We start from the raw sequence: 27,075 nt of genomic DNA on the forward strand, positions 1-27,075 counted from the left end.
GGGTAGCTCCACTTTCCTGGGGAAAAAAAAAATAGTAAATAAAGAAAAAATAATATAACGCAGGGCTCAAAATTTCAAGTCCTGAGCTACTAGCCAGGCCTCAAGGGGTACTCGCCACCAGTTGCCCCGCCCAACCCCTACCTTTCCCCACCCCTAATTGCACCCCTAAACACGCCCTCATAAATTATCTTATGAAATTATACTTCAATGTTTTATGCAGAATTAGGTTATAAAATAAATATTAACAACTTTATCCGTGCCCAACAATGCAGCCTGCCCGTGTCCACCAATGCAGCCTGCCTGTGTCCACCAATGCAGCCTGCGTCACCAATGCAGCCTGCACCCGCCAATGCAGCCTGTGTCACTAATGCAGCCTGTGTCCCCAATGCAGCCTGTGTCACTAATGCAGCCTGTGTCCCCAATGCAGCCTGTGTCCCCAATGCAGCCTGTGTCACTAATGCAGCCTGTGTCCCCAATGCAGCCTGTGTCCCCAATGCAGCCTGTGTCACTAATGCAGCCTGTGTCCCCAATGCAGCCTGTGTCACTAATGCAGCCTGTGTCCCCAATGCAGCCTGTGTCCCCAATGCAGCCTGTGTCACTAATAAAGCCTGTGTCCCCAATGCAGCCTGTGTCATTAATAAAGCCTGTGTCCCCAATGCAGCCTGTGTCACCAATGCAGCCTACTTGTGCAGGGGAAGAGAGAGGAGAGTTGCCGGCCGGATGATCAGAGCGTCGGGAACATAACAGCTTTCATTTCAATAGCTGTAAAGAACAAAAGAGCAGTGCCAATCTGAGTGTAGTAGTTGAAAAAGCAGATTTTTAATCACAAATAGTTGCACTAACTAGACAGCAGTGGTTTGTGGGCACATCGTTAGTAGCAACCGAAGACATCACAGGAGTCCAGGACCGGCTGACAATTTCTTCCTGCGCCCTCCACATTAAGCCTGGGACACCGGAAGTCACCAGCGCCGCTGAGCTCGATAGGACCGCGCTGTGCGAAAGCTGCCCTGGACTCCTGTGATATCTTCAGTTGCTACTAACAATGTGCCCGCAAACCACTGCTGTATAGTGAGTGCAACTATTTGTGATTAAAAATCTGCTTTTTCAACTACTACACTCAGGTTGGCGCTGCTCTTTTGTTCTTTATGTTTCTATTACCAGAGTAACTTCTGCACTTCAGCTTGCTGCCTTTCCAGTGTTGATCTCCAGATTGACACTATTTCTGAGGTTATCACCCAGGACATATGGACTCTTACCTTGGACTATTCACATCAATTAATCTCGATGTCGTTTTTTAATGATTTTAATGTTCTAAACTAGCAACATCATCCCCTCACTATTTCCCCCACTTCCTATCCATAGCATATATTTAATTATTGTGTATGGTTAAACGGTTGACTTGCCTCTATCAGTATCCCTGCTTACACCTGGGAGTGCCTTAGTGCGACTAACATTGTTGTTTTATTTCAATAGCTGTGTGTTCCTAGCCGTGCGCCGTCAAATACAGCCCCTCCCCCTTGTCCGGGGAACTTTGATAGACAGATTACCCCTCCCAGAATTGGATGGGTGATCTTTCTATCAAAGTGCCCGGACAAAGAGGAGGGGCTATATGTGATGGGGCACGGCGGTGAACACACAGCTATTGAAATTAAAGCTGTTATGTTCCCGGTGCTCTGATCATCTGGGCGGCGGCTCTCCTCCCTCTTCCCCTCTGATAGCTGGGAGAGCGGTTCCCATACAACCCGCCTGCCGGCGGTGTCCCCCCCCCTCTGCTCTCAGGCAGCCATAGCATGCCATCCCTCAAAATCCACTCGCAAAATGCGAGCAGGCGAGTGGAATTTTTGAGGGCTGATTAAGCGCATATAATTGCGACACTAATCATATTGTAATTGAATGTTATTAAAAATGACCTTTCCTTTTCAATCTGCAGCCAATGTAATTTTCTGAGAATGCATTGCAATATGGCTACATGGAGTTTTCTGTACACAGAGTGTGTACTACTCTCCAGAAACATCATTTCCTGCTTGTGCGATTGGCTCACCAACTTTCCCAGAAGTCTGCCTAAGATACAAATCAGATTTCAGGCATCCATTGCAACAAAATTTTCATTTTTGAGAGATACTTTCAATAGGAACACGTCTAAAGGGATGCAGGCCCAGTAGGTTTCCTCATTAGTGCTCTGCAGCTCCACACCTGACAGATAATTATGAAACAACTCCCATTAGTCTGACTCAGAACAGAGGCACAGACAAACACACAGGGAATTCTTCAGAATAACAAAAGATAGGAATGTGCAACAAAGTTTATTATAATCCTTGCAATGTACATAGATCACCCAGAGGGGAATGTTTTTTTCTCAACAAAAGTGGAGTTTTGCTTTAAAGAAAAAGTTTACCCTTGCCAAAGTACCAGTGCCTGATACTTAGGGGCAGTGGCATGCCGTCCATTAGGGGCGCAGGGGTGCCACCCCCCTAATCCATGCACCCAACTCCTAATCTACATGCAGGGCACCAGATGCATGGATTTCAATGGGATTTTTTTTTTTTGAAGCACATGATTAGAGCCTAAGGCTCGAATTGGCTTAAAAAAAAAGGGTCGGCTCGGGGCCCTGAGCCCACCCAGTTGTGTTATAATAGCGAATTAATATGCGCTATTGTCTTCCTGATTCTCCTCCCGGCCAATCAAGAAGTGGGTCCTGGGACCCGATTGGGGTGTGTATAATAATAAGGGGGCGCTGGTGAAAAATTAGGAATAACAATAAAGTGCTAGTGCTCAATAAACATGATCAATGTGAACAATTAATTAAACTGCACAAAGTTCATCATTTAAGAGGGCAAAGAAATATATATATATAATTGAACAATAAAGTGTAATGTGCATCAGTAAACAGCCAGTAGATACATCAAACAACTTCCAGCCGATATATCCAAATAAATACCACAATTGATGTGAAGTTATTCTGATCTGTTACACCATCACATGCATCATTGTTGTGATCATAGGTGGACAATGAAGACAAAATATAAATAAAGTGCAATGTGCATCAATAAAACAGCAAATATAGCAAAAAAAATCATTAAATTTGTGAAGTTTTCTGATGTATTACACCATCACCACTGCCAGAAGCGATTTTGAATACAGCAACACCCGGTGAGTAAAGGTAAGTATCCTACTTACCAAACCACCATGACCTCTTTAGTTAAAAAGATAGGTCAGGTGGGGCTTTATGTGATAAAGATCTGTAAGCTATACTGGTACCGGATGGATATGCCAGGGAAGCTCCGCCACAATGATGTTTTCAGAGAAAGGATGGAAAAGGCAATACCATAGTGTGATTCCGTTTATTTAAAAGATGAGAATAAAAACAACAGGCCAAATGGCCGCTTACTTTAAAAGTGCCTTCCCTCGGCACTGAAGGCAACAGGCTTAGCCGTGTCAGGTGTGCTGTGAAGCAGAGGCCTCGCCTGCTTGCGCTTGTGATGAATTGGTGTGCGTTCCACCGCCTGCACAGCTAAAACAGGAAATGGCCGGAAAGGATAGTGTGACCGGGTAAGCTTCGATGTACGTTTCGTCAGGATGACGTAGTCAGGAAGCATCCTGGTCACTAAATGGATACGTTTTTATTCCCCCTACTTCAATGGGATTGGTCAAATGAGTGCTAGAGAACTAGAGCCATCTAGTGAGTGATTTTGAGTGAAGTAGAAGTTAAAAGGCTGATGCCATCTAGTGGATAATATAAATAACTCTCGCTTCAAGCAAAAGGGAGTACGTTCACATTACACCTGGCTATAACATTGGAATATAACCTATACAATATATATGACAAATAAATATAATAAAAAGATATTATAAATTAATACTGATAACAAGTAGATGACAACAATTAAATTTAGCAGTGAGCAAAAAAATATGTGTGTTGATTAAATGGGATTATAACCTGAGTATTGAACTACCTCTGTTCACGCAATAATAGTATATTGGTAACTAGGTGGAAAAATATTATTGGCGCCATCTAGCGGATACCAAAGGAAATTTCTATTGCCTTAAATAAACACAATGGACATCATTAATCGCTGTTAGCCTGACCTATGTGACTGATGGACATGATGTGCATAAGTAGCTTTCATTATTTGAACAATATGATAAATTAAATTTTTTAAATAAAGGGTAGCTTTTAAAGTTATGACTACCTCTGTGTATGCTGCTACCTAATATGTCCAATACCTTAGTTGGGCCTAAAGTAGGTTAATTGTACAACCTTATATGATAACCAGATCCAAACGATAATTGAATCGGTGTTAGACCAATAATACCAGTACAGTAGATCTCAAAATAAACCACAGACTAATCATTTGTTAATAAGCAATTTAAATCGACATCTATATTGAGGCCTGCTGGTTGTATAATGTCTAAATTATACAACCATTTTGTTTCATTTTGTGATACTAATTTTTTAGATTTGTCCCTCTCCAATGTTTTTTACTTTGTTAATACCATAGAATGTTAATAATGTGAGATCTTGGTTATGAAATAAACTGAAGTGGTTGGATACACTATGTTTTGGAAAGCCGTTAGTGATATTGGCTATATGTTCATTAATTCTGACACGTAATTTGCATGTAGTTCTACCTACATACTTTTTTGGATACGGATGTTCCAAAACATAGGTGACATTTTCCGAATCGCAAGTGATTAAAGATTTAATTTTAAAATTATGTTTAGTTACTACTGATTGAAAACTTTCAATTTTTCTTTTTGTTCTCTTAGAGGTTCTGCATGCTTTGCACCTAGTGCAATAATGAAAACCTTCCCTATCCAGGAAGGTGGACAAGCTTTTGGGAGGATACGGAACATTAAGCGCAATTCTATTGCGTAGTCCTGGTGCACTTTTATAGATAAACTGTGGCTTCACAGGTAGTACACTTCTCAGGTCTTTATCTTTAAGAAGAATGGGCCAGTGTTTTTTTTAAATGTTTTCTACCTCTTTAAACTGGCGATTAAATCCTGTTAAGAAGGCTGTATCTGCTCTAAAAGGTACTATGGGTTTTTTTGTCAAGAGGTCATCTCTGTTCATATTTAGAACTTATGTTTGGCATTGTTGCAATGCCTTGGGTGAGTAACCTTTTTCCACGAATCTTTCAGTGAGGATGGAGGATTGTGCTTCATAATCCCTTATGGCGTCATAATTCCTCCTTAGCCTCATGTATTGTCCCTTGGGAATTGCTGAAAGCCATTTAGGATGGTGACAGCTTTGTATGGGTACATACCCGTTTCGATCGGTATCTTTAAAAAATGTATGTGTGGTAATTTTGTTTTGTGTATTGGTTAATACTAGATCTAGGTAGCTAATTGACGTCTTATTCCATACGGCTGTAAATTTTAGCCCGTGCTTGTTAATGTTCATCAATTCTATGAACTGTACTAGGCTAGTTTCTGAGCCCGTACGGGCTAAAATTTACAACCATATGGAATAAGACGTCAATTAACTAATACACAAAACAAAATTACATTTTTACGTAAATTATTTTTTTACGTTGTGTTTATTTAAGGCAATAGAAATTTCCTTTGGTATCCGCTAGATGGCGCCAATAATATTATTCCATCTAGTTACCAATATACTATTATTGCGTGAACAGTTCAATACTCAGGTTATAATTCCATTTAATCAACACACATATTTTTTTGCTCACTGCTAAATTTAATTGTTGTCATCTACTTGTTATCAGTATTAATTTATAATATCTTTTTATTATATTTATTTGTCATATATATTGTATAGCAGGGATATGCAATTAGCGGACCTCCAGCTGTTGCAGAACTACAACTCCCATGAGGCATAGCAAGACTCTAACAGCCACAAGCATGACACCCAGAGGCAGAGGCATGATGGGACTTGTAGTTTTGCAACAGCTGGAGGTCTGCTAATTGCATTTCCCTGTTGTATAGGTTATATTCCAATGTTGTAGCCAGGTGTAATGTGAACAGCAGTACTCCCTTTTGTTTTAAGCGAGAGTTATTTATATTATCCACTAGATGGCATCAGCCTTTTAACTTCTACTCGACTGATTCCATCACAAAAATTATTCACTAGATGGCTCTAGTTCTCTAGCAGTCATTTGACCCATTGAAGTAGGGGGAATAAAAACGTATCAATCTAGTGACCGGGACGCTTCCTGACGACGTCATCACGACGAAACGTCGAAGCTTATCCCATTCACAATATCCTTTCTGGCCACTTCCGGTTTTAGCCGTGCAGGCGGTGGAGCGCACACCAATTCATCACAAGCGCGAGCAGGCGAGGCGGCTGCTTCACAGCACACTTGACACGGCTAAGCCTGTTGCCTTCAGTGCCGAGGGAAGGCACTTTCAAAGTAAGCGGCCATTTGGCCTGTTGTTTTTATACTTATCTTTTAAATAAACGGAATCACACTATGGTATTGCCTTTTCCATCCTTTCTCTGAAAACATCATTGTGGCGGAGCTTCCCCTGGCATATCCATCCGGTACCAGTATAGCTTATAGATCTTTATCACATAAAGCCCCACCTGACCTATCTTTTTACCTAAAGAGGTCATGGTGGTTTGGTAAGTAGGATACTTACCTTTACTCACCGGGTGTTGCTGTATTCAAAATCGCTTCTGGCAGTGGTGATGGTGTAATACATCAGAAAACTTCACATATTTTACGGACGTTTTTTTGCTAAATTTGCTGTTTCGTTGATGCACATTGCACTTTATTTATATTTTGTCTTCAATGTCCACCTATGATCACAAAAATGATGCATGTGATGGTGTAACAGATCAGAATAACTTCACACCAATTGTGGATGTTTATTTGGATATATCGGCTGGAAGTTGTTTGATGTATCTACTGGCTGTTTACTGATGCACATTACACTTTATTGTTTATATATATATTTCTTTGTCCTCTTAAATGATGAACTTTGTGCAGTTTAATCAATTGTTCACATTGATCATGTTTATTGAGCACTAGCACTTTATCGTTATTCCTAATTTTTCACCAGCGCCCCTTTATTATTATACACCCCCATAAGCTCAAAGTTTGCTTGTTAAGCACTTTGAGGGGAGCAGATTTATTTTTATTTCACCCATAGCGCGGAGTTCTTCTTTTTTACCTGAGACCCGATTGGCCAAGGAGTCTTAGGACTCCTTGGCCAATCGGGTCTCGGGAGGCCCTGCTTCCTATTCGACCGGGAGGAGAAGCAACAGCCCTGGCTCTTCCCTGGAGCAAAGAGCAGCATCTGCATCACCCTCCTAAGGTAAGGCCACTGATTTCCACTGTCCGTCTCCCAAAATATTGAGCATTAGCCACCACTGCTTAGAAGCACCAAGCTCTCTGGGGGTAAGGCGCCAGAACATAACCTCAGCAATGGCAGTTGGCATATCATCAGTAGAGATGAGTTTGGGTGTCTTCCGAACTCCCACTCTTTTTTTTTTTATTTAACTCCAATAAGCTGTAGGTTGGGTTATTCCCACCCACAGCCCATTTCTTTGTTTATGTGAACTGCGTGGCAGAACTGACCCGGCCTGCATCTCATTGGAGTTTAAAAAAAAGTTAGAGTTTTACTAGATAAGAATTCGGAGGTCGCCTGAGCTCATGTCTAATCATGGATTGAGCTTGGAAGTCACTTGTGATGTAGCAGCCAGAAGAGGTGGTGTTGGGGGCAGCAGCAGGCAGCCAGGGAAGAGGGGAATTCAGCAAACTTGAAATTTGATTTTTCTGGTACCTAGCGGGACTAATCTCCAGAAGCTCTGCCCAGAAAATGGCAAGTGGGGCACCAAAAAAAAAAAAAAATAGTCCCCAGTATTGCCTGTGGTCTGTTGCTTCCAGTGGGTTTTATAAGTCTATGGGAATACAAAAAACTGCTTGAAGAAGGTCAAATGCACCTGTCAATGAATTATTATTATACAGGATATACAGTATCTCTCAAAAGTGAGTACACCCCTCACATTTTTGTAAATATTTTGTTATATCTTTTCATGTGACAACGCTAAATAAATGACACTTTGCTACAATGTAAAGTAGTGAGTGTACAGCTTGTATAACAGTGTAATTTTGCCATCCCCTCAAAATAACTCAACACAAAGCCATTAATGTCTAAACTGCTGGCAACAAAAGTGAGTACACCCCTAAGTGAAAATGTCCAAATTGGGCCCAATTAGCCATTTTCCCTCCCCAGTGTCATATGACAAATTAGCGTTACATGGTCTCAGGTGTGAATGGGGAGCAGGTGTGTTAAATGTAGTGTTATCTCTCTCACTCTCTCATACTGGTCACTGGAAGTTCAACATGGCAAAGAACTCTCTGAGGATCTGAAAAGAAGAATTGTTGCTCTACATAAAGATGGCCTAGGCTACAAGAAGATTGCCAAGACACTGAAACTGAGCTGCAGCACGGTGGCCAAGACCATACAGTGGTTTAACAGGACAGGTTCCACTCAGAACAGGCCTTACCATGGTTGACCAAAGAAGTTGAGTGCACGTGCTCAGCATCATATCCAGAGGTTGTCTTTGGGAAATAGATGTATGAGTGCTGCCAGCACCTGCAGAGGTTGAAGGGGTGGGGGGTCAGCCTGTCAGTGCTCAGACCATACGCCACACACTGCATCACATTGGTCTGCATGGCTGTCGTCCCAGAAGGAAGCTTCTTCTAAAGATGATGCACAAGAAAGCCCGCAAACAGTTTGCTGAAGACAAGCAGAATAAAGACATGGATTACTGGAACCATGTCCTGTGATCTGATGAGACCAAGATAAATTTATTTGGTTCATATGGTGTCAAGTGTGTGTGACGGCAATCAGGTGAGGAGTACAAAGACAAGTGTGTCTTGCCTACAGTTAAGCATGGTGGTGGGAGTGTTATGGTCTGGGGCTGCATGAGTGCTGCCGACACTGGGAAGCTACAGTTAATTGAGGGAACCATAAATGCCAACATGTACTGTGACATACTGAAACAGAGCATGATCCCCTCCCTTTGGATTCCAACATAACGACCCCAAACACGCCTCCAAGACAACCACTGTCTTGCTAAAGAAGCTGAGGGTAAAGGTGATGGACTGGCCAAGCATTTTTCCAGACCTAAACCCTATTGCGCATATGTGGGGCATCCTCAAACGGAAGGTGGAGGAGCACAAGGTCTCTAACATCCACCAGCTCCGTGATGTCCTCATGGAGGAGTGGAAGAGGACTCCAGTGGCAACCTGTGAAGCTCTGGTGAACTCCATGCCCAAGGGGGTTAAGGCAGTGCTGGAAAATATTGGTGGCCACACAAAATATTGACACTTTGGGTCCAATTTGGACATTTTCACCTAGGGGTGTATTCACTTTTGTTGCCTTCGGTTAAGACATTAATGGCTGTGTGTTGAGTTATTTTGAGGGGACAGCAAATATAAACTGTTATACAAGCCGTACACTCACTACTTTTCATTGTAGCAAAGTGTCATTTCTTCAGTGTTGTCACATGAAAAGATATATTAAAATATTTACAAAAATGTGAGGGGTGTACTCACTTTTGTGAGATACTGTGTATATAATACTATTATGGATTTTCAAGTCAAGTCATTCAAATCTGGAACACATACAAAGGACACAAACTCAGTTTTTAAAATATCCATTCTGACCAGGTTTATTAGTACATAATATTTTATACATAAAATAAGAAATGGATGGTGTGAGATATTATTAAAAAAACAGCAAAAATAGAATAATGTCGCATTTCGTATGTCAGCAGCTATCTTTAAAAGTTGCAAAACTAAAACTTTGAGAAGGAAGGGGTGAGAGAGACAGCGTTCTAACATAAACTTCAGTCTATATACAAAATGGGCGCTCTTGTGCTTAAATGAACAATACAAATTAATTTCTTTGTCAGCGCCAATAGTTTGTGCAGCGCTTTACAAAATGGATGGAGACTGTTCAGTTACAATACAGTTCAATACAAGAGAAATCAGAGGGCTTGCTCTGATGAATTAGCCCAAAACCTATTGACACAGGAGTGCCTAGGCACACTCACATACCAAGAAGTGTACTACAATTTTTCAGGAGGAATTACAGATAAAAGGTAGATTTTTTAGAGCACTGCTTGGGCACAATTAAAGGGTAACTCCACTTTCGTGGGGAAAAAAGCTAATTAAAAAAATAATATAGCATATACAATTGCAACTCAAGTCATATTGTTATTGAATACTATTAAAAATGACCGTTCCTTTTCAATTTGCAGTGCTGTAATTTTCTGTAAAATGCAATATGGCTACCTGGAAGTGTTCTGTAAATGTGTGGTGTACAGGACTCCCCCCTAGAAATGTAATTTCCTGCTTTGTGGGATTGGCTCACTGATTTTCCCAGAAGTCTGCACTAAAATTCATGTCAGATTTTGAGCATCCCCTGCAACAAAAAATGCAATTTTTGGTGAGATACTCAAAGGGAAATCACATGAAAAGGGAAACAGACCCTGCCACTTTCCTCATTAGAACCCTACAGGTGCAGCTCACTCCCATACAGAATTACAGACAAACAGCTATTGGACACAAACAGCTATTTCTTCAGAATAACAAAAGGTAGGAAACTGCAACAAAGTTTTTCTTTTTCTCAACAAAAGTGGTTACTCTATAAAGCCAACCATACATGGTTTGAAATTTGATCGGCACAACAGAGATTGGCCAAATTTCAGTCCATGTATAGGCAGGCTGGTTGTATAGCAGTTGATCTACCGATTGACTTCTGTACAACCACCCTCTTGTTTTTTTGTTTTTTTTTCCAATAGATCAGTGCTGCCAACTATAGCAAGCAGCACTACTCAGTGTATTATGACAGCGGGGAAGTCAACTCACTGCCAGAATACAAAAAGGCAGTGGGAGGATATCCCCTTCCACATCGAGTGTGTAGATGGGGTAATCAGGTCTTTTTTTTTTTTTTTTGTTCAACCTGCTGGATGAATGAATAAAAAAGACGAATGTATGGGTTCAAGTGATAGATTAGGTGACACTATGATATCTGGCACCTCTTCCCTATTGGGTAAATAGCAGCAACAGGATGATTGGGATTATAGCAGTGCCCAAAATTGAAAAAAAAAATTCAGAGTATAGTACAAATTACATTGAGTCACTGGTATCCATATGTTGAAGGTTATCAGTACTTGATGTTATATCCCAACATGTTTCGCCAACATAAAAGCTCCAGAGAAACATCAAGAAAGTCACCAGACAAGTCCACAAAATAAAACTAATGTATGGGCTGCCTTACAGTTATAGACATTCCCTACTAGATAGCAAAAATCTTCACTGTTTAAGTTCACTTTGCTTTGAAGCATGAATTGATACAATAGAGTATAAGGTCAGGTGACAGGTTCTCTTTAAGTGATGGGAAGTTGGGATAATTTGGTCAAAGTTTTATTATACCAAGGCCAGTACAAATGTAACTGCATTAAACATGGTAATCAGTGTGATTATTATTCCAGTACAACTTTCTATTTTATTTTTAAATAAACAAAACGCTAATTAAAAAGTGAATTAATACAAGAAAAATATATTTCCCAAAGGAAATAACATAATGGTGCAACAGCAGGGGAAATGCAGATGAAAAGATGTAGAATAACTCCTTAGGCGCTAAAGGAAATCTTTTTCGAATGCATTGTCTGGTGTTTTGCATGTAAACTGGGCTGGATGAATTAGTTCTGACTACGGGAGCCAGTCCATTCAATCTAACAACACATACAATCATACCAAACACAGATATGTTGCATTTAAAATGACTTGGGTACTCATCTAAAGGCATAATACAATATATTATGTTTTCCATCCTTTTACCTTCCCAAGGGCTCCTAACGTTTAACTGTACATTTAATACAGATATCCCTTTACCCCCTCACTGCCAGGTCTTGCTCTCCACTTTTGATCTAAGGTGGACCAACCATTTTCTGCAATTTTTTACTTTTTTGTTATTTTTCACTTACAGCTTTCAGGGGTTGTAAAAGATCCCCGAAATCATACACTTCTGAAAGCACTAAATGTAGTATAAGAAAAAGTTTAAAAAATAAAATTAAAGATCACAAATTATTGCCTGAATGTCTGCAATCAGCAGCGTTTCAGCCGTTAACCAGAAATAAGATTATTAATACTTACCACTCCCTTTAGGGGTTCCCCTCCAACCTCCATGTGACAACTCTCTCCTGTAGTGATGTGGGGGTCGCTGGAGGAATTTTAGGGCATAGCACAGGATACAGAAGATTGGCACTCCTGCAGGCGTACAGTTCAGAAGAACAGCAATGGAAGGTTTCTCTTGAATCGAACGAAGTTCTGTTCAAGAGAAGCCTTCTCTTTAACATAAAAGATCCTCCTCCCTCCCTGACCAAGTGCAGAGTGCAAATTTTCCACAGACATACTATCTTTTCCTGACCAATCATTATCTGCCAGATCAGGCCTTGATTATCTCATATCTATGTGTAGTCAGACCTGCCCTGGTCACAGTAGAGCCAAACATTTCAGTTCCTGGCTGGTTATCATTCTTGTTATCTGTGAGGGACCCCCATACTCAAGAAGAATATGTCTGCCGTATAAGCTTCCCTTGCCTGGTACCAGCACGACCCAAGTCTTATACTTTGATTTTCTGTGTTCCTCCGAGATATTAGCAGTGTTATTGCTTCTTCCATTTTTCCAGTTGGGCCATTCTTTTTTGCATCTGTGCCGAAATCCCCCTTTATTTCTATGGAAAGACGTCCACTATTCATCCCAGTGACGAACAGCTTCTGCATTGAAATAGATGAAAACTGTGACATGCATATGCAGAAGAAGAAGAGCCCAGGTGGGAGTTTGGGATTCTTACTTAATCAGCTGAAATTCGAGCTGTGGGGGCCCCCCCAGTGCCCTTCTTAAATCAGGAAGGCTGGCAACTCGGATGCTCTTGGATAAAAGTACTTTATTGGTTACATTGGTACAGGCTATACACTGACGTGTTTCGGCTAGGAAGCTTCATCAAAGCATACATGTTTGATTTAAAACCTGCCCCAAATGGGGCAGGTGCATCCTGATCAGAAACAATCAAATCAATTAAAAACACATGGAGAAAAAAGAAAGAGACACAGCAGGCATATGAAGGACATATCATGAACAAATAAAACATGTTCTGCCAGTGTTCCAAGCCATATGGTTTTTTAGTATTGAGGGTATGGACCCACCACACTTCACGTTTAAGCAGAATACAATGAGTGCCACCTCCTCTTGGGAGTTTTTTATCTTGTTTGCCAAAAAAAGAAAAGGTGTCAAGACTGCCATGGTGTACTTCTCGGAAATGTTTTGACACATTTGAAATATTTTTAGCATTAGTATTTGTAGTGTCATTCACATGTTCCGAGATTCTAACTCGGGCATATAGTACACCCAACATATTACAGGTTGCAGGCACTACATTGTATTACATCTCTAGGTTGCAGGCACTACATTGTATTACATCTCTTGACCTTCCCTCTTAGATTGTAAGCTCTAAGGAGCGGGGCCCTCTGATTCCTACTGTATCAAAGTGTATTGTATTTGTACTGTCTACCCTCAAGTTGTAAAGCGCTACGTAAACTGTTGGCGCTATATAAATCCTGTATAATAATAATAATAATAATTACATAAACCACCGATTTAAAATTACAATTAATATACTGTTTGATGGTATATGTTTTCTTAGTAGAAACTGAAAAAACTCAAGTACCCCAATTTGGAGAAACATAAATTACAGGGAAATATTTAAGCTGAAGGGATTTAGTGCGTGGGAGACAGCGGGGCTTCAATTCCTATCACAACTGTACAGTGGTCATGTTTTCAAGTCCTTTATGGGAATTCAGAGTTTGGCATCCCACAAACTAATTTCTTTAGATACCTGCAATTAAGGCATGCACTACAATTGCAGTCTAGATACACTCTACTTCAGCTGATTGATCATGCCATTGTGCAGGGGATTCTAATGGAAAAGGAAACAAAGGGAATGATTTCTAGAGGATACAGCATTATCCTTAATGTACTTCAGGACCCCACCGGTTTACCATGCAAACATAAATGGGAGGAAGATGTGGGACCGCTGGATGGGGAAACGTGGAGCCTTTGTCTCGCCTCCGCTCCAGCGGTGTCAGTATCGGCCTCACAGAAACTCTCACACCTTTATCAGTTGCATAGAGCCTACAGAACGCCTGTCAAACTACATAAATGGGGGATTCGTGATACACCACTCTGCCCCGAGTGCATGAGGGACCATGGGGACCTCATGCACATGTTTTGGAAATGTCCAAAACTCTTTTGGTATTGGTCTGAAATTCTAGAAATAATCTCTCAAGTGTTTACCTTTACTATTCCAAAATCTCCTATAGTGTGCCTGTCGGGTGCCCTGGATGAGGAGTCATTGACTCCTTCTACCCATACAGCGATCATTCAGCTGCTTTATGTGACAGCTCGGCTTTAGATCACTCTCAGGATCCCCACCAGGCAACAATGGATTGACCATCTGAATAAAATGTTAATATGTGAAAAGCTGACATACCAACACAGAAATGTACCTCGTAAATTTTACATGATGTGGCAAAATTGGTTGGATGTTCCGGGTCTGGTATCCCATCAACTGGTTAAATACAGATTGTTACAAGGATAAACGCCAAAATAAAGTGTATACATTCAAGCTAATTGATAGCTATATGACGTTTGCAGAAAGACTGTTGGCACTGAGGGGTTGGGCAGTCTAATTAATCAAGTAATGTTCACAATGTATAGGAAATAGATTTAATGTTATGTTATACATCATGCATTGTGTTCTAGAAGCATTGATGTGTATTCCCTCTCCTGTTTTCCGTTTTGCTCCGCACTGCCATGCTATATGTGAGACGATCTTCAGATAAAGCCACCCTTTGATGGATTTAAAAGAAATCATATGCTGTATGCTGTTCTTTCCGTTATATTATTACTTTGTATAACTTGTATATGGCTGTGTGGAAAATAAAATAAAATCTGTTCTGATTTAAAAAAAGAAAAGGAAAAAACTGCTTGAAAATAATTCTACTTTTTGTTGTGAAAAAACAATTCCCTCTGGGTTTTGTTGCTGTAAAGAAATAGCCGTTGTTTCACCATGTTCTTTGTGTACTGATTCTGAATAGGGAGGTCTGGTTGATAATAACCAGCTGGTTACATTTCAGTGTTCTAATGAGAAACGCTGCAGTGTCTATATCACTTCAGATGTTTTTGGGTCCCATTTGCATTTGCAAATGGGGCCATTAGTGTGTGATAGCGATTGCGCATGCGCAGAGCATGTGTGCGTAGCGTCCCCACGCGCATGCGCGATCACTATCACACACCGATGTGATTTTACCTTGTTTGGAATTCCATTTTTTACGTGACTGTTCGAGGGACTCATTTGTGGGTCAACTTGTTTTATGCAGCATTGCATTCCCTTCCAATAAAGCACCTTTTGTAGCATTATTGCACTATTGGAGTTTTTGTTTTTTATATTCACCCACTTGCACTTTTGGCTGCGGATTGGATTGGACTATCGCCCAGCTCCTGTGTACGTCATCCGGTAGTGAAGGCCCAGCATATTGGGATATTGCTTCAGGCTCCAGTCACTTCTCCAACTGGTCACAGATCCAATAAGCCTTGTATGACCCGCCTGAATAAGGGTGATCACTGGCTTTCTGGTAAGCCTCCTGTCTATCTGTGGTGGTGGTCTTACGTGGTCAAGTTTTTTTACTTCACTATTCATGAATGATTCACTTCACAGTGCACCAGGAATTTATTTTATGAACTCAAGTCACTCACTAATTATATCATCATATGAACATTTTGTGTATTATTGATATACTGGATATTTTTTTCTCATTAACTGTCGTTGTGCATTGTATTGGTTTATATGGTTCACTATCGTGGACATTACTTGCACTATTGCACCTTAACCACTTCAATACCAGGCACTTACGCCCCTTCCTACAATTTTCAGCTTTCAGCGCTGTCACACTTTGAACGACAATTGCGCAGTGATGCAACACTGTACCCAAACTAAAATTTTATCATTTTCTTCCTACAAATAGAGTTTTCTTTTGGTGGTATTTGATCACCTCTGCGGTTTTTATTTTTTACTAAACAAACTAAAAAAGACCAAAATTTTAGGGAAAAAAAGAGGTTTTTTTTTAAGTTTCTTTCATAAAATTTTGTTTTCCCCTTCACTGACGGGCACTGATGAGGCGGCACTGAAGGGCACTGATGAGGCAGCACTGATGGGCACTGATGAGTTGGCACTGATATGTAGAACTGATGGGCACTGATAGACGGCACTGATATGCAACACTGATGGGCACTGATAGATGGCACTGATGGGCACTGATAGGTGGCAATGATGGGCACTGACAGGCGGCACTGATTGGCACTGACAGGTGGCACTGATGATTAGGTACTGATAAGTACTGACAGGTGTTACTGCTGGGCAGTGATTGGCACTGTGGTGGGCAGTGATTGGCACTGTGGTGGGCACTGGCACACTTTATTGTTGGGGCACTGCTGGGCATTGATTGGCAGGTGATTGTTACATTTGAGGGGGCTGTGCTGATAATCAATGTGCTGATTATCAGCACAGACCCCCCCTCTAATAGGGAGAGCCACCGATCGGCTCTCCCTGTCAGTGCGAACTGAGGAATGCCATTTACCGTCACTTCCTGGTTCACGCGATGATCAGCTGCGATTGGTTACAGCTGATCACGTGGTAAGAAGCCTCTGACAGAGGCTTCTTATCACGATCGGATATGCGGCGTGTCAGACTGACAGGCCGCAATTGCGATCGGTGCGCTGTGCACTCCAGCATGTTATCCTGCTGGACATCATATGACGCCCAGTCAGGATAACAGAACCACTTCCTGGCCGTCAATCTGCTATAGGCCGGGCGGGAAGTGGTTAATATTCACTTGTATTAAAGTGGATGTAAACCCCAACTTTTTTTTTTTTTTTTTTAATATCATACTGTAGAGTATAAGATTTCCTATCATTTGAGCCCAGTTTTGCCACACAGAGTTAATCCAGCTCTGAGCAATCCTCTTTTATTGTTCAGTGAGAAAAATCTTGACAAACTGAGAAAAACTTTGTCAAATCCTCCCCCTTGCTGTGAGTGACAGCCTAAGACACATGCATTATTTTTTAATTCCCTCCCCCACTCCTTTCTTCAGCAGCTCTGCCAGGATTGGCTGTTCCACACCTCAGCATGATTTGGGATGCTGAAGTCATGTGGTTACTTTTCATTGGATGTTAGAGATCATAGCAGAAGTTCAGTGTAAGAAATACACAGGAGAAAATGCATATTGACAAGGGGAGTGTAGAGGTGGGCGGGGAGTCTACTGACATCACGACTCCACCCACCGAGCTCCAGACAACAGACTCCGCCCACAGAATCTGCAGTTTTTCGGGTCTAATAATAGACAGAGGGGAGAATTTAGACAGGTAAAGATACATGCAGGAGGCATGTATATCCTTATAGATAACCCCTATGGCTGTAGTTTAGAAAGGATGACATTGGGTTTACATCCACTTTAATTAATATTATCTTAATTAATATTATCTCATATCTATAGCGCTGCACTTTTTTTGCTATATATCAGAAATATTACTGTCACAAGTGAAAGAGCCCCTTCATTCTTTCAGCACAAACCACACATATAGAACCCTGAACAACAGGGGTAACACAAAATTTTGGCATAACCCCCCTCTGCATCCAGTAGTGACCCGCTCATGTAAGTATACTTTCCTTGGCTATGTTTACTATAAGCATGGGTATCCAACCCCAATAAAAGACTGATCATTGATGAGATTACATTATTGTATTAATGTTGTAATATGTTTATATTATAGAACATGTATGCTTTAGATGACATTGAGCCTGAAGAAGGACATAACAGTCTGAAACATGTCAGGCGTCATCTCTAACAGCTGCGTGTAATAGCCCTTCATAATAGAGGGTAGCTACAATCATGTTTGTATTTCTGTACTGAAATTGATTTTATCATGAAATTTTTATACTGTTGTACTTTTCAATAAACTATATTTTTAATACTCACCTGGTCTGTCCTCAAACTCCTGAGAGGTTATGCCGTGCTCATGAGCACTAGGTTTTGTTTGTCAGTCCCAGCACTTAGATGTAGAAACTCCACTCATGGATCCTGCACAGCCAAGAAACCCTTCAGTGGCTCAGTTCTGGTACTCCGGTCTCTACACAGGCTCAGTCCCCCTGGTGCTAGGCACAGACTCCATGAGCCACAAGTCTGCACACTCTGGTTCCCAGTACTGCTCTGCCCAGACCTCCAGCTCAAAACCTGGGAAAACTCTGCTGCTCTTCTCCCTTTTCAAGGTTTCTTTGGGGCACCTGTGATTTGAAGCCCCATTATGACTACAGTTCCCAATGTTCCCCACAGCAGTTGTGTCCTCCCCAGTGTATTGCTGCTTATGCTGCTAGGAGGGAGAGGGGAGGAAGGAGCATACATACAGAGCCCGCTCTGTCCTCTGGAGCAAAGGCCACTCTTCAACAATACAGCAGTGGGAGGGTATCTAATTTTTACTGTGATTATGTAGTGCAACTTGGATGTGGTTTGCATATTCTATGGGGAATCACACTGGAATCGCGCCAAAGTAGTACAGCAACCTTTTCCAAAATTGCACTGTGCTGAGTTGCATTGATGTGAATGGGCACCTTTGAAAACAATGTGATTTCCCTTGTCATGCAATTCTGTGCGACTCAAGTTGCATCTAAAATCTCACTAGTGTGACAAGCAATTTGCTTTGTTACAAATCTAAATTTCCGTTTTTTTGGAGATTCCGATATATTGGAATCTCCAAATAACAACAGTAACAAATTTCAATGATTTTGAATAAATTATAACAAAAGCAACAAATTCGTTTGTATTCATTTGTTTTATTCAGATGGTATTACATGATGGTTTGGACCTTTAGTTAATGTTTGAAGCCTCCAAAAAAACATAACGACATTACAAATGATCCAAATTGATTTGGATCCTTTCATGCTATTCGGATGAGAGCAGCATGGTAGTCTTTGACTTTTGGATATTCAGCCATTCTTTTTGCATTAACATTTTTCATTGTTCATTATTATAAAAAAAATACACTACATATGAAATGGAAATATTGCAATAAATAAAGTAAGGTATAAAAGTGAAATAAGATTATGAATCCAACTTATTGTGTTTGGGTTGGATGGAGGTGGATCCATCAGAATCTCCAAATCATAACATAATAAATGACTCCGAAATGAATTTGGTTTTGTTCATTACTTTCAGATGCGCGCAATTCCAGTCAATATTATTCGATCAACTCATTCCATTTCTCTTTGTGGGTTGGACTAGCAGGGATGACTCAAAGTGCATAACTGATCTCCCGAAATAACGAATTAGCACGTTAAAACCAATATAGCCAAAATTCCAAAATAGCCTCCAAAAATTCAAATAGATTCGGAACAACAAATATATGAAATGAATCGAATATAGGAAACTAATTTAGAAAACAAATCAATCTATCATGACAAATATGACTAAACAAAATTATTTACTTGACAAATTAATCTGAAACAAAAAAAACACACATTTTTTTATTGTGCACGCCTTTTGAGTTAGTGACAAGTCTCTTTAAAGACTTTTTACTACTATACTGCTACTACTACTTTGCTACTATACTGCTACTATGAATCAATTGCTTTTAGCATATCCAAAGAGGAAGGTAGAGCAGAAACATCATGGTTTGTTTCCTGGATCTTTTATTGCAAGGAAATATCATAAAAGCATTAAGCTCGTGACCATTTTGTACGGCCAACTATGCATTTCAATATGAACCAATGTAACATACAGCCCACCCTTGGTTGACTCCACACATTAGAATTTACTGTTCATAAACATCTGAAGGTTCTCATTCTGCTGTACAAAACCTCCTCTAGCTGACTCTCAGAACTTAGACCCTAAATGGTCCAAACACAAATCATAATGATAAACACCAACGTTACAATGCTAAGATACAGAATAAGGACTAGTCGGTCTACAATCTGGGCTACTAGCGACCATTCTGTCTTTGCATCCTTCTGCTGCATATTAAGTATCAGTTTATGATGGATCCTTAAAATTTCTAACAAGATTCTTTTTAACAGCTTAACCTCTTTCTTAACATTTGAATCATTCTCTAGTGCTCTCCTCTGGTCTGAAACATCTTCATTTGTTTCAGATTTTTTTGCATTTTCAGGATCTGTAAAACAAAATTAAGCCTTGTAAAGAGCATAGGCAAAGAGATGTCAAAAAAATCTTGTAGTGGACACTTACCATTGTCTGCCGTGACTGGTGTGACCAGTTCATCTTTGTCAGAATCTCTTTTAAAGAATATAATACGTGCCAGATACTTCAAGACCAGTATCTTGACCCATACAGGGACCTGTGAGTTGGTTGCAGATTGTTCTGTCATGTAGGAAGTAGCTATTGTTCCAACAATACTGAGAATCATCATGGCCATACAAATGCAACAGAACGTACCTAAAAAAATATTAGTGTTAGGTATTACTCCATAAAAACGATATATTTATAAATACATTTGGCTGCATACAAAGGTAATTTTTGGATAAGCACTGGAGAAGTGAATCACCTATAGTATCTCTTAGAGCCATTAGTTGCAAATTTTCTCCAAAGCAGATTGTATCTTAGTACACTGTATATTGTGGATAATCCATCTGGACAGCACAACATCATACTTTGGCTTGGTAATGGTCACAACAATTAGATGGACTTGTTAATTGCAATGAGGACATCTTATCTCTTAGGCAGGCCATAGATGGTGTGAATTTCTTTCCTGCAACCAAGGGTTGCAGGAAATCAAATGGCCCCATTTCCCCAATAACACAGGCAGTTCTGACGGGAATCCCTCCTGCTGAGACATTGTATTCTCCTGGTGGTGGGGGGGGGAGAGAGAAGACAGTGATTATTGCTAGCCGCTATAGGTTAAATCCAGCAGGCTGATGACTACCCAAGTTGATCGATCAATCAACTTGGTACATTTAACCTGCCCATACACGATTCAAACCATTTATGATCGGCCTAAGAGTTATGGGAAGCCAGAATGGTGCTGAACTTGCATAGCCATATGGATTTATTTTTGGGTGGGTTTGGTCTTTAAAAAGTTAAATTACCTGTGTATTTTACAGCATTATATTTTAAACACACCATTTAAAGTTCTTTTAGCAAGTTCCTAAAGTTTTCAGTATTGTTTATATGCTGTCATGTTAGCAACATGAGGGCATTTTGTCTAAGCCCGGGTTCACACCTATGCGAATTAGATGCGGCTTACACCGCATCTAATTCGCAGGACATTTTAAAATACATTCATATGAATGCATCTGGTTCACATATGTGCGTTGCATTCGCACTGCGCATTGCACAAAAAACGTGTGCGTTTTTTGGGCATTGCGGTGCGAACTACAAGCCTATTATCTCCTATGGGAACGCATCTGATTCGCAGATGCATTGCGTTCTGAACAAGGATTTTCTCTTTCTCCTCACTACACCTCCCCCTCTCCCCCCCCCCTCCCTCCCCCTCTCCCTGCTCTCTAATCCTGAGCAAAAACACAATGAATCCGTTGAACAGGAGATTGTTATCTCCCCAGTGAAACCTGAGCTTCAATTCGCACCGCACATGTGTGAAACCAGGCTTATACTATGACTTCCTATGATCATCAACATCATCTAGTGGCCAAAATGTTTTCTGATTAAGGTATTTCAGAAAAATTTACATTTTGGCCACTAGATGATGCTGATGATCATAGGAAGTCATAATATTAGACAAAGTACAATGAAAATGTGTGCAGCCTGGACAAATGTTTTATAAATAGACCCCCTAGTGATGGATGAGATAAACCTTAGAGAAAGCCCCCCGCAGAGTACCCCGTGTCCAGTGGTGGCTGGTGGGCAAACCGACCTGGCCCCCTAACTCGCACTAGCACCCCCCCAAGCGCGCAGCTCGCAATAGATTGACTGATCACAGCAGTGATCCAGCAAGCCACTCGGACTACACACCACTCCCCCCCCCTCCCCCCCCCCAGGGCTCAATAGGTGGCGATCCTTGCACTAATATCTTTTTTTTTTTTGTATAAAAACGTTATTTTACTTTTTCCAATAGACAAACAACACTGTACACAAAAAATTCCAGTACTCAAAGAAAATTACAAGAAAAAAAAATTGAAATCATGACCCCCCTCTTTTAATCCCCCCCCCACCTCCCATCACATTTAGGATCAACTGAATTCCAAAACGGTAAGAGCAAGAAGAAGTTTCTAAAAATATTCTCTCTCGGCATTAATCCTGGGGTTTCTATCCATTTATTCCATATCTTTTTAAATCTGACTCTATCTCCCCTCTTCCTATAGGCCAGACTCTCTCTTATTATTGTATTGTTAGTCCTTGTCTGCCATTCCATTATAGATGGGGGATTAGGGTCTATCCACTTGCCTGTGATCACCTTTCTGGCTTGATACAAACATCTCAAAACTGCTATCTCATAGCCCCAGGTCTCACACTCTGCTCCAGGAATCCCAGTATACACATTATCGGGTCCAAGCCTAGATCTGTTCCAAAAACTAGGTTTATCTTATGTATCGCCATCTTCCAATACCTATACAGTTTGGGGCACCTCCAGAGCATATCGATTAAATCTCCCGTCGCGCTTCCACATCTGGGACAGAATGCGTCTGGACGCCCCCAAACATAAATAATCTTTTCAAGGTATAATATGCCCTATGTAAAATGTAAAACTGTGTGAGTCTTTGAGTTGGTGATAGAGAAAGTTGGTCTATTGAGGCCACAATACTATTCCATTGGTCATCTGTGAGTTTTCCCACATCCATCTCCCATTTTACTCTGCTCCCTAGCTGCAAGTCTTTCTCCAATACCTTCAAATATATATACAATTTTGAGATTATCAGGGGTAGGCAACCTTTTGAGCACAGTGTGCCGAAAAATGTTTTCAAAGAAATTAAGCATGCCGATTTTATAACAAAATTGTCAAGTTCACACTTTCAATCACGAAAATGATTTTTTAGAAAAGTAAATGCTTTAAACTATTTGAGTAGTAGTGAGAAATTAACATCCTGCACTCTCACGCCTCAGATCAGCCCCAATTGACCTGCTCATCTGCCCCACCTCTGTACCCCTCTGCACATATGCCCCACCACTGTACCACCCTGCTCTTCTGTCCCACCACTGTAACCCCCTGCTCATCTGCCCCACCAATGTACCCCCTTTCTTATCTGCCCCACCACTGTAACCTCCTGCACATCTGCCCCACCACTGTACTACCTTGCACATCTGCCCCACCACTGTACCCCCCTGATTTTCTGTCCCACCACTGTAACCCCCTGCTCTCCTGCCCAACCAATCTTCCCCCTCTCTCATCTGCCCCACCACTGTACTTCCCTGCACATCTGCTCCACCGCCGTACCCCCATGCTCTTCTGTCTCATCGCTCAACCATCTTCTTATCTGTCCTAACACTGAACTTATCTGCTCATATGCCCCACCACTGTAACCCCCTTTCTCATCTGCTCCACCATGATAACCCCCTTTCTCATCTGCCCAACCGGTGTACCTCCTGCACATCTGCCCCACCTCTGTTCCCCCTGCTTTTCTGCCCCACCACTGTAACCCTCTGCTCATGTGTTCCACCGATGTACCTACTTTCACCTCTGCACTCCTCTGCACATCTGCCTCACTTCGGTACCTCCCTGTTCCTCTGCCCCACCGCTGTAACCCCCTACTCATCTGTCCCACCAATGTACCTCCTTTCTCCTCTTCCCCGCCACTGTACTGCCCTGTACATCTGCCCCACCTCTGTACCCCCTGCTCTTCTGCCCAACCATTGTAACCCCCTGCTCATTTGTCCCACTAATGCACTTCCTTACACATCTGCCTCACTGCTGTACCCCCTTGCTCTTCTGTCCCACCACTAAACCCTCTTCTCATCTGCCCCAACAGTGAACCCCCCACTCATCTTTCCCACCACTGTAACCCCCTGCTCATCTGCCCCATCACTGTACCGCCCTGCCTTTCTTTCCCACCGCTGAACCCCCTTCTCAACCCTCCCACAACTGTACCTCCTGCACATCTGCCCCACCACTGTAACCCCCCTGCTCATCTGCCCCATCAATGTACCTCCCTGCAAATCTGCTCCACTGCTGTATCCCCATGCTCTTCTGTCTCACTACTAAATCTCCTTCTCATCTGTACTAACACTGAACCCATCTGCCCCACCATTGTAACCTGCTTTCTCATCTGCCCCACCAATGTACCTCCTGCACATCTGTCTCACCTCTGTACCCCCCTGCTCTCCTGCCCCACCACTGTAACCCCCTGCTCATCTGTCCCACCAATACACCTCTATTCACATCTGCCCCACTGCTCTACCCCCCCTGCCCCCTGCTTTTCTGTCCCACCACTAAACTCCCTTCTCATCTGGCCCAACCAGGGCTGCTGATAGAAATCATACAGCCTACCTGATGGGGCCCCCTTTAGCCCCACCCTCAACCCCACCCCTGGCTCCGCCCCAGACCCAGCTTGCGCATGCGCAGTAGGAAACAGGCTAGTTATAATGGCGGTGCCTGCACCTGATCCGATGGATGGATCGGCCTCGGGGTGCCGACATTGCAGGCTCCCTGGACAGGTAAGTGTCCTTATTAAAACTCAGCAGCTACAGTGTTTGTAGCCGCCGACTTTAAAAAAAAAAAAAATTGCGGCTGGAACTCCACTTTAAGATTCATTGAAAGGGCTGAGATGGGTGGGAAGGGGTTAATGATGTCAAGAGTTACTGTCTTACTTTGTAAACGTACACTGTTTATTCATATGCATTATATTAGAGCATGCAGCATAGTCAATATAACTGCCAGAAGATGCAGATACAGTATGTAGGCTCACACAAGTGTTTTGCTACATGACGGGGTCTCTTAAAAAAATCATCATTTACTTAGGACCCCCCTCCATGCCACAATGCTGCAGTACAGTTAAAAAAACCCCACATAAACCTGTGGGCAAAACAAATTAGTTTGCTTAAAAAAAATGTATTAAACCTACACCTTATATGTGCTCTTCCACCTCTGATAAATCCGGTTCCTTCTGCTCCCTGTCAGCTGCTTCTCCCTGCCGCCATCGCCGCTGCTGCTGCCTCGCTCGTTCTTGGCTGCTGAGTGTGGAGCAGAGCGAAGCAGGATCATTTTTCCAGGGAAGGTAATAGGCAGCCGGGACTTCACCTGTCAGCAGCCAGAAAACATGCAGATCGGGCGCCGGGCGTGGAATAGACATGCGCCCGCAATTAAAGAAAATGTCCCTCGACTGCTCCTCTTCCACCATCAGTGGGCGGACCCTGGAAATCATATTAACACAACACTCCTACACTAGTAGCAGCGGCTTAGTGGGGGTGTAAATTACAACGTTTTTTTTTTTTTCTACACTGAACAGTCTGTGAAGCTACCTGGGCCCAGTACAACAGGGCCAGTTGTACTGGCTTATCAAGGGGCCCTGGGCCCAACACTGAACCCCCCTGCTCATCTGGCCCAACACTGAACCCTCCTGCTCATATGACCCAATACTGAACCATCCTCATCATCTGCCTCATCACTGTACCCCCCTGCTCTTCTGTCCCACTGCTGAACCCCCTTCTCATCTCTTCCACCACTGTACCTCCCTGCTCATCTGCCCCACCGCTGTACCCTCCTGCTCTTCTGTCCCACCTCTGAACCCCTCCTGCTCATTTTCCCCACCGCTGTACCCTCTTCTCATCTATGATATCCGTGATACGCAGAGTGGTGAAAGGAAGCAGAGATGAGACACATCTACCTGTCCTGGCACACTCATCCTGCTGATCCACCTCTCGCATCCAGCCCACGTGCTTGTATGTGATGTATGTGATGTATGTGATGTATATGATGTATGTGATGTCACAAACAAGCACCTGGAATGGATGGGCAATGATGAGCTCAGGTCAGGGGCATTTTCTGAAAGCAGTGGGCCTGTGTGCAGGATCATAAGTTGGGCCCCGCAGCTGAGAAAAAGTGCGGTGCTCTGTGCAGCAGCAGCAGTTGGATGTGATTTTCATTGCGCTGAATACTGGCTGTGGCTTAAACAGACACAGAGTGCCGGGGTTCAGTAGTAAGTGACACAAAGGTTCAGGAATAATTTCAACAAAATTCCCAGAAGCTCAACAGTAATACCACAAACTGTCACCTGATTGTGTTTTTCTCAATCACATTGAAATCCCTTCTTTCTGAGATTGGTAGTGGCAACCAAGTGAGCCATCTTCCTCCAGATGGCTAGCAGGGCTGCGATTGGCTTTAGCAGTGGCCAATGACAGTCCTCCTCCTGGAAACAGGGATCCCCCCCCCCCCCCCCCCGTCGCAGAAATGCACCTAATCTCTTCCCCATCAAAAAAGCCAACAATCGCAGCTACAGCAGAGAATCAAACAATGTTTCCCATCTTTACAATGTGTGGGAGCGCAGTGCCTCCCCCTCAATGCAGGTGCAGCATGGGGAACTCTGAAATTGGAATGCATTAGTGTCTCACTGACACTTCCCTGCGCTGCTCTGCTAATGGGGAGGGAGTCGAGTGGATTAATCCCTTTAAAAAGGTAACATTTACTGCAGTCATTAACAAAGGGATAGTACTTCATTCTGGTTTCTCCTCCTTAATCTGTTCTGTTAAAGCAGTGGTTCTCAACCTGGGGGTCGGGACCCCCTCAGGGGTCGAATGATGATTTGCCAGGGGTCACCAAATCCTGGGCTGTTCCTAAAGCCCGCACCGCTCTCTCTGCCTATTTGCGGCCGCCCACTGGAGTCCGCGGCCACCCACTCAGCTCGAGGCTGCCCACTCAACCTCTTCGCAGCCGCCCATTCAGTTCACAGCATGGGTGGGGGGCAGAAACTAGAGTTCAGCCTATCTCCTGATTTTGGCAAAGGTGTCACTGCTACGAGACACCACAAAGTCGGAGACACAGTGAAGCCAGGGACACAGTGAGTAACACTACCTGTGATTATAGT

The 27,075-nt window shown here is 42.4% G+C and overlaps 2 protein-coding genes across 2 annotated transcripts in view; one reads left to right on the forward strand and one right to left on the reverse strand.

The window, feature by feature from the left end:
• Window positions 1–6,222: 6,222 nt before the first annotated feature.
• The window catches only part of LOC141112528 (inactive hydroxysteroid dehydrogenase-like protein 1), a 465,623-nt gene continuing 444,770 nt past the window's right edge, over window positions 6,223–27,075 (forward strand). The window contains exon 1 of the mRNA XM_073605442.1: window positions 6,223–6,371. The gene's annotated coding sequence lies outside the window, so the exon portion shown is untranslated. The remainder of the gene's footprint in view (window positions 6,372–27,075) is intronic.
• The window catches only part of LOC141112527 (5-hydroxytryptamine receptor 3A-like), a 105,702-nt gene continuing 97,549 nt past the window's right edge, over window positions 18,923–27,075 (reverse strand). The window contains exons 8-9 of the mRNA XM_073605440.1: window positions 20,333–20,539; window positions 18,923–20,258 (exon numbers count right to left, since the gene is read on the reverse strand). Of these exons, the coding sequence (XP_073461541.1) occupies window positions 19,978–20,258; window positions 20,333–20,539 (488 nt within the window). The 3' untranslated portion in view covers window positions 18,923–19,977. The remainder of the gene's footprint in view (window positions 20,259–20,332; window positions 20,540–27,075) is intronic.

This window comes from Aquarana catesbeiana, linkage group LG11, assembly GCF_042186555.1.
Source record: "Aquarana catesbeiana isolate 2022-GZ linkage group LG11, ASM4218655v1, whole genome shotgun sequence".
NCBI classification, from domain to species: domain Eukaryota; kingdom Metazoa; phylum Chordata; class Amphibia; order Anura; family Ranidae; genus Aquarana; species Aquarana catesbeiana.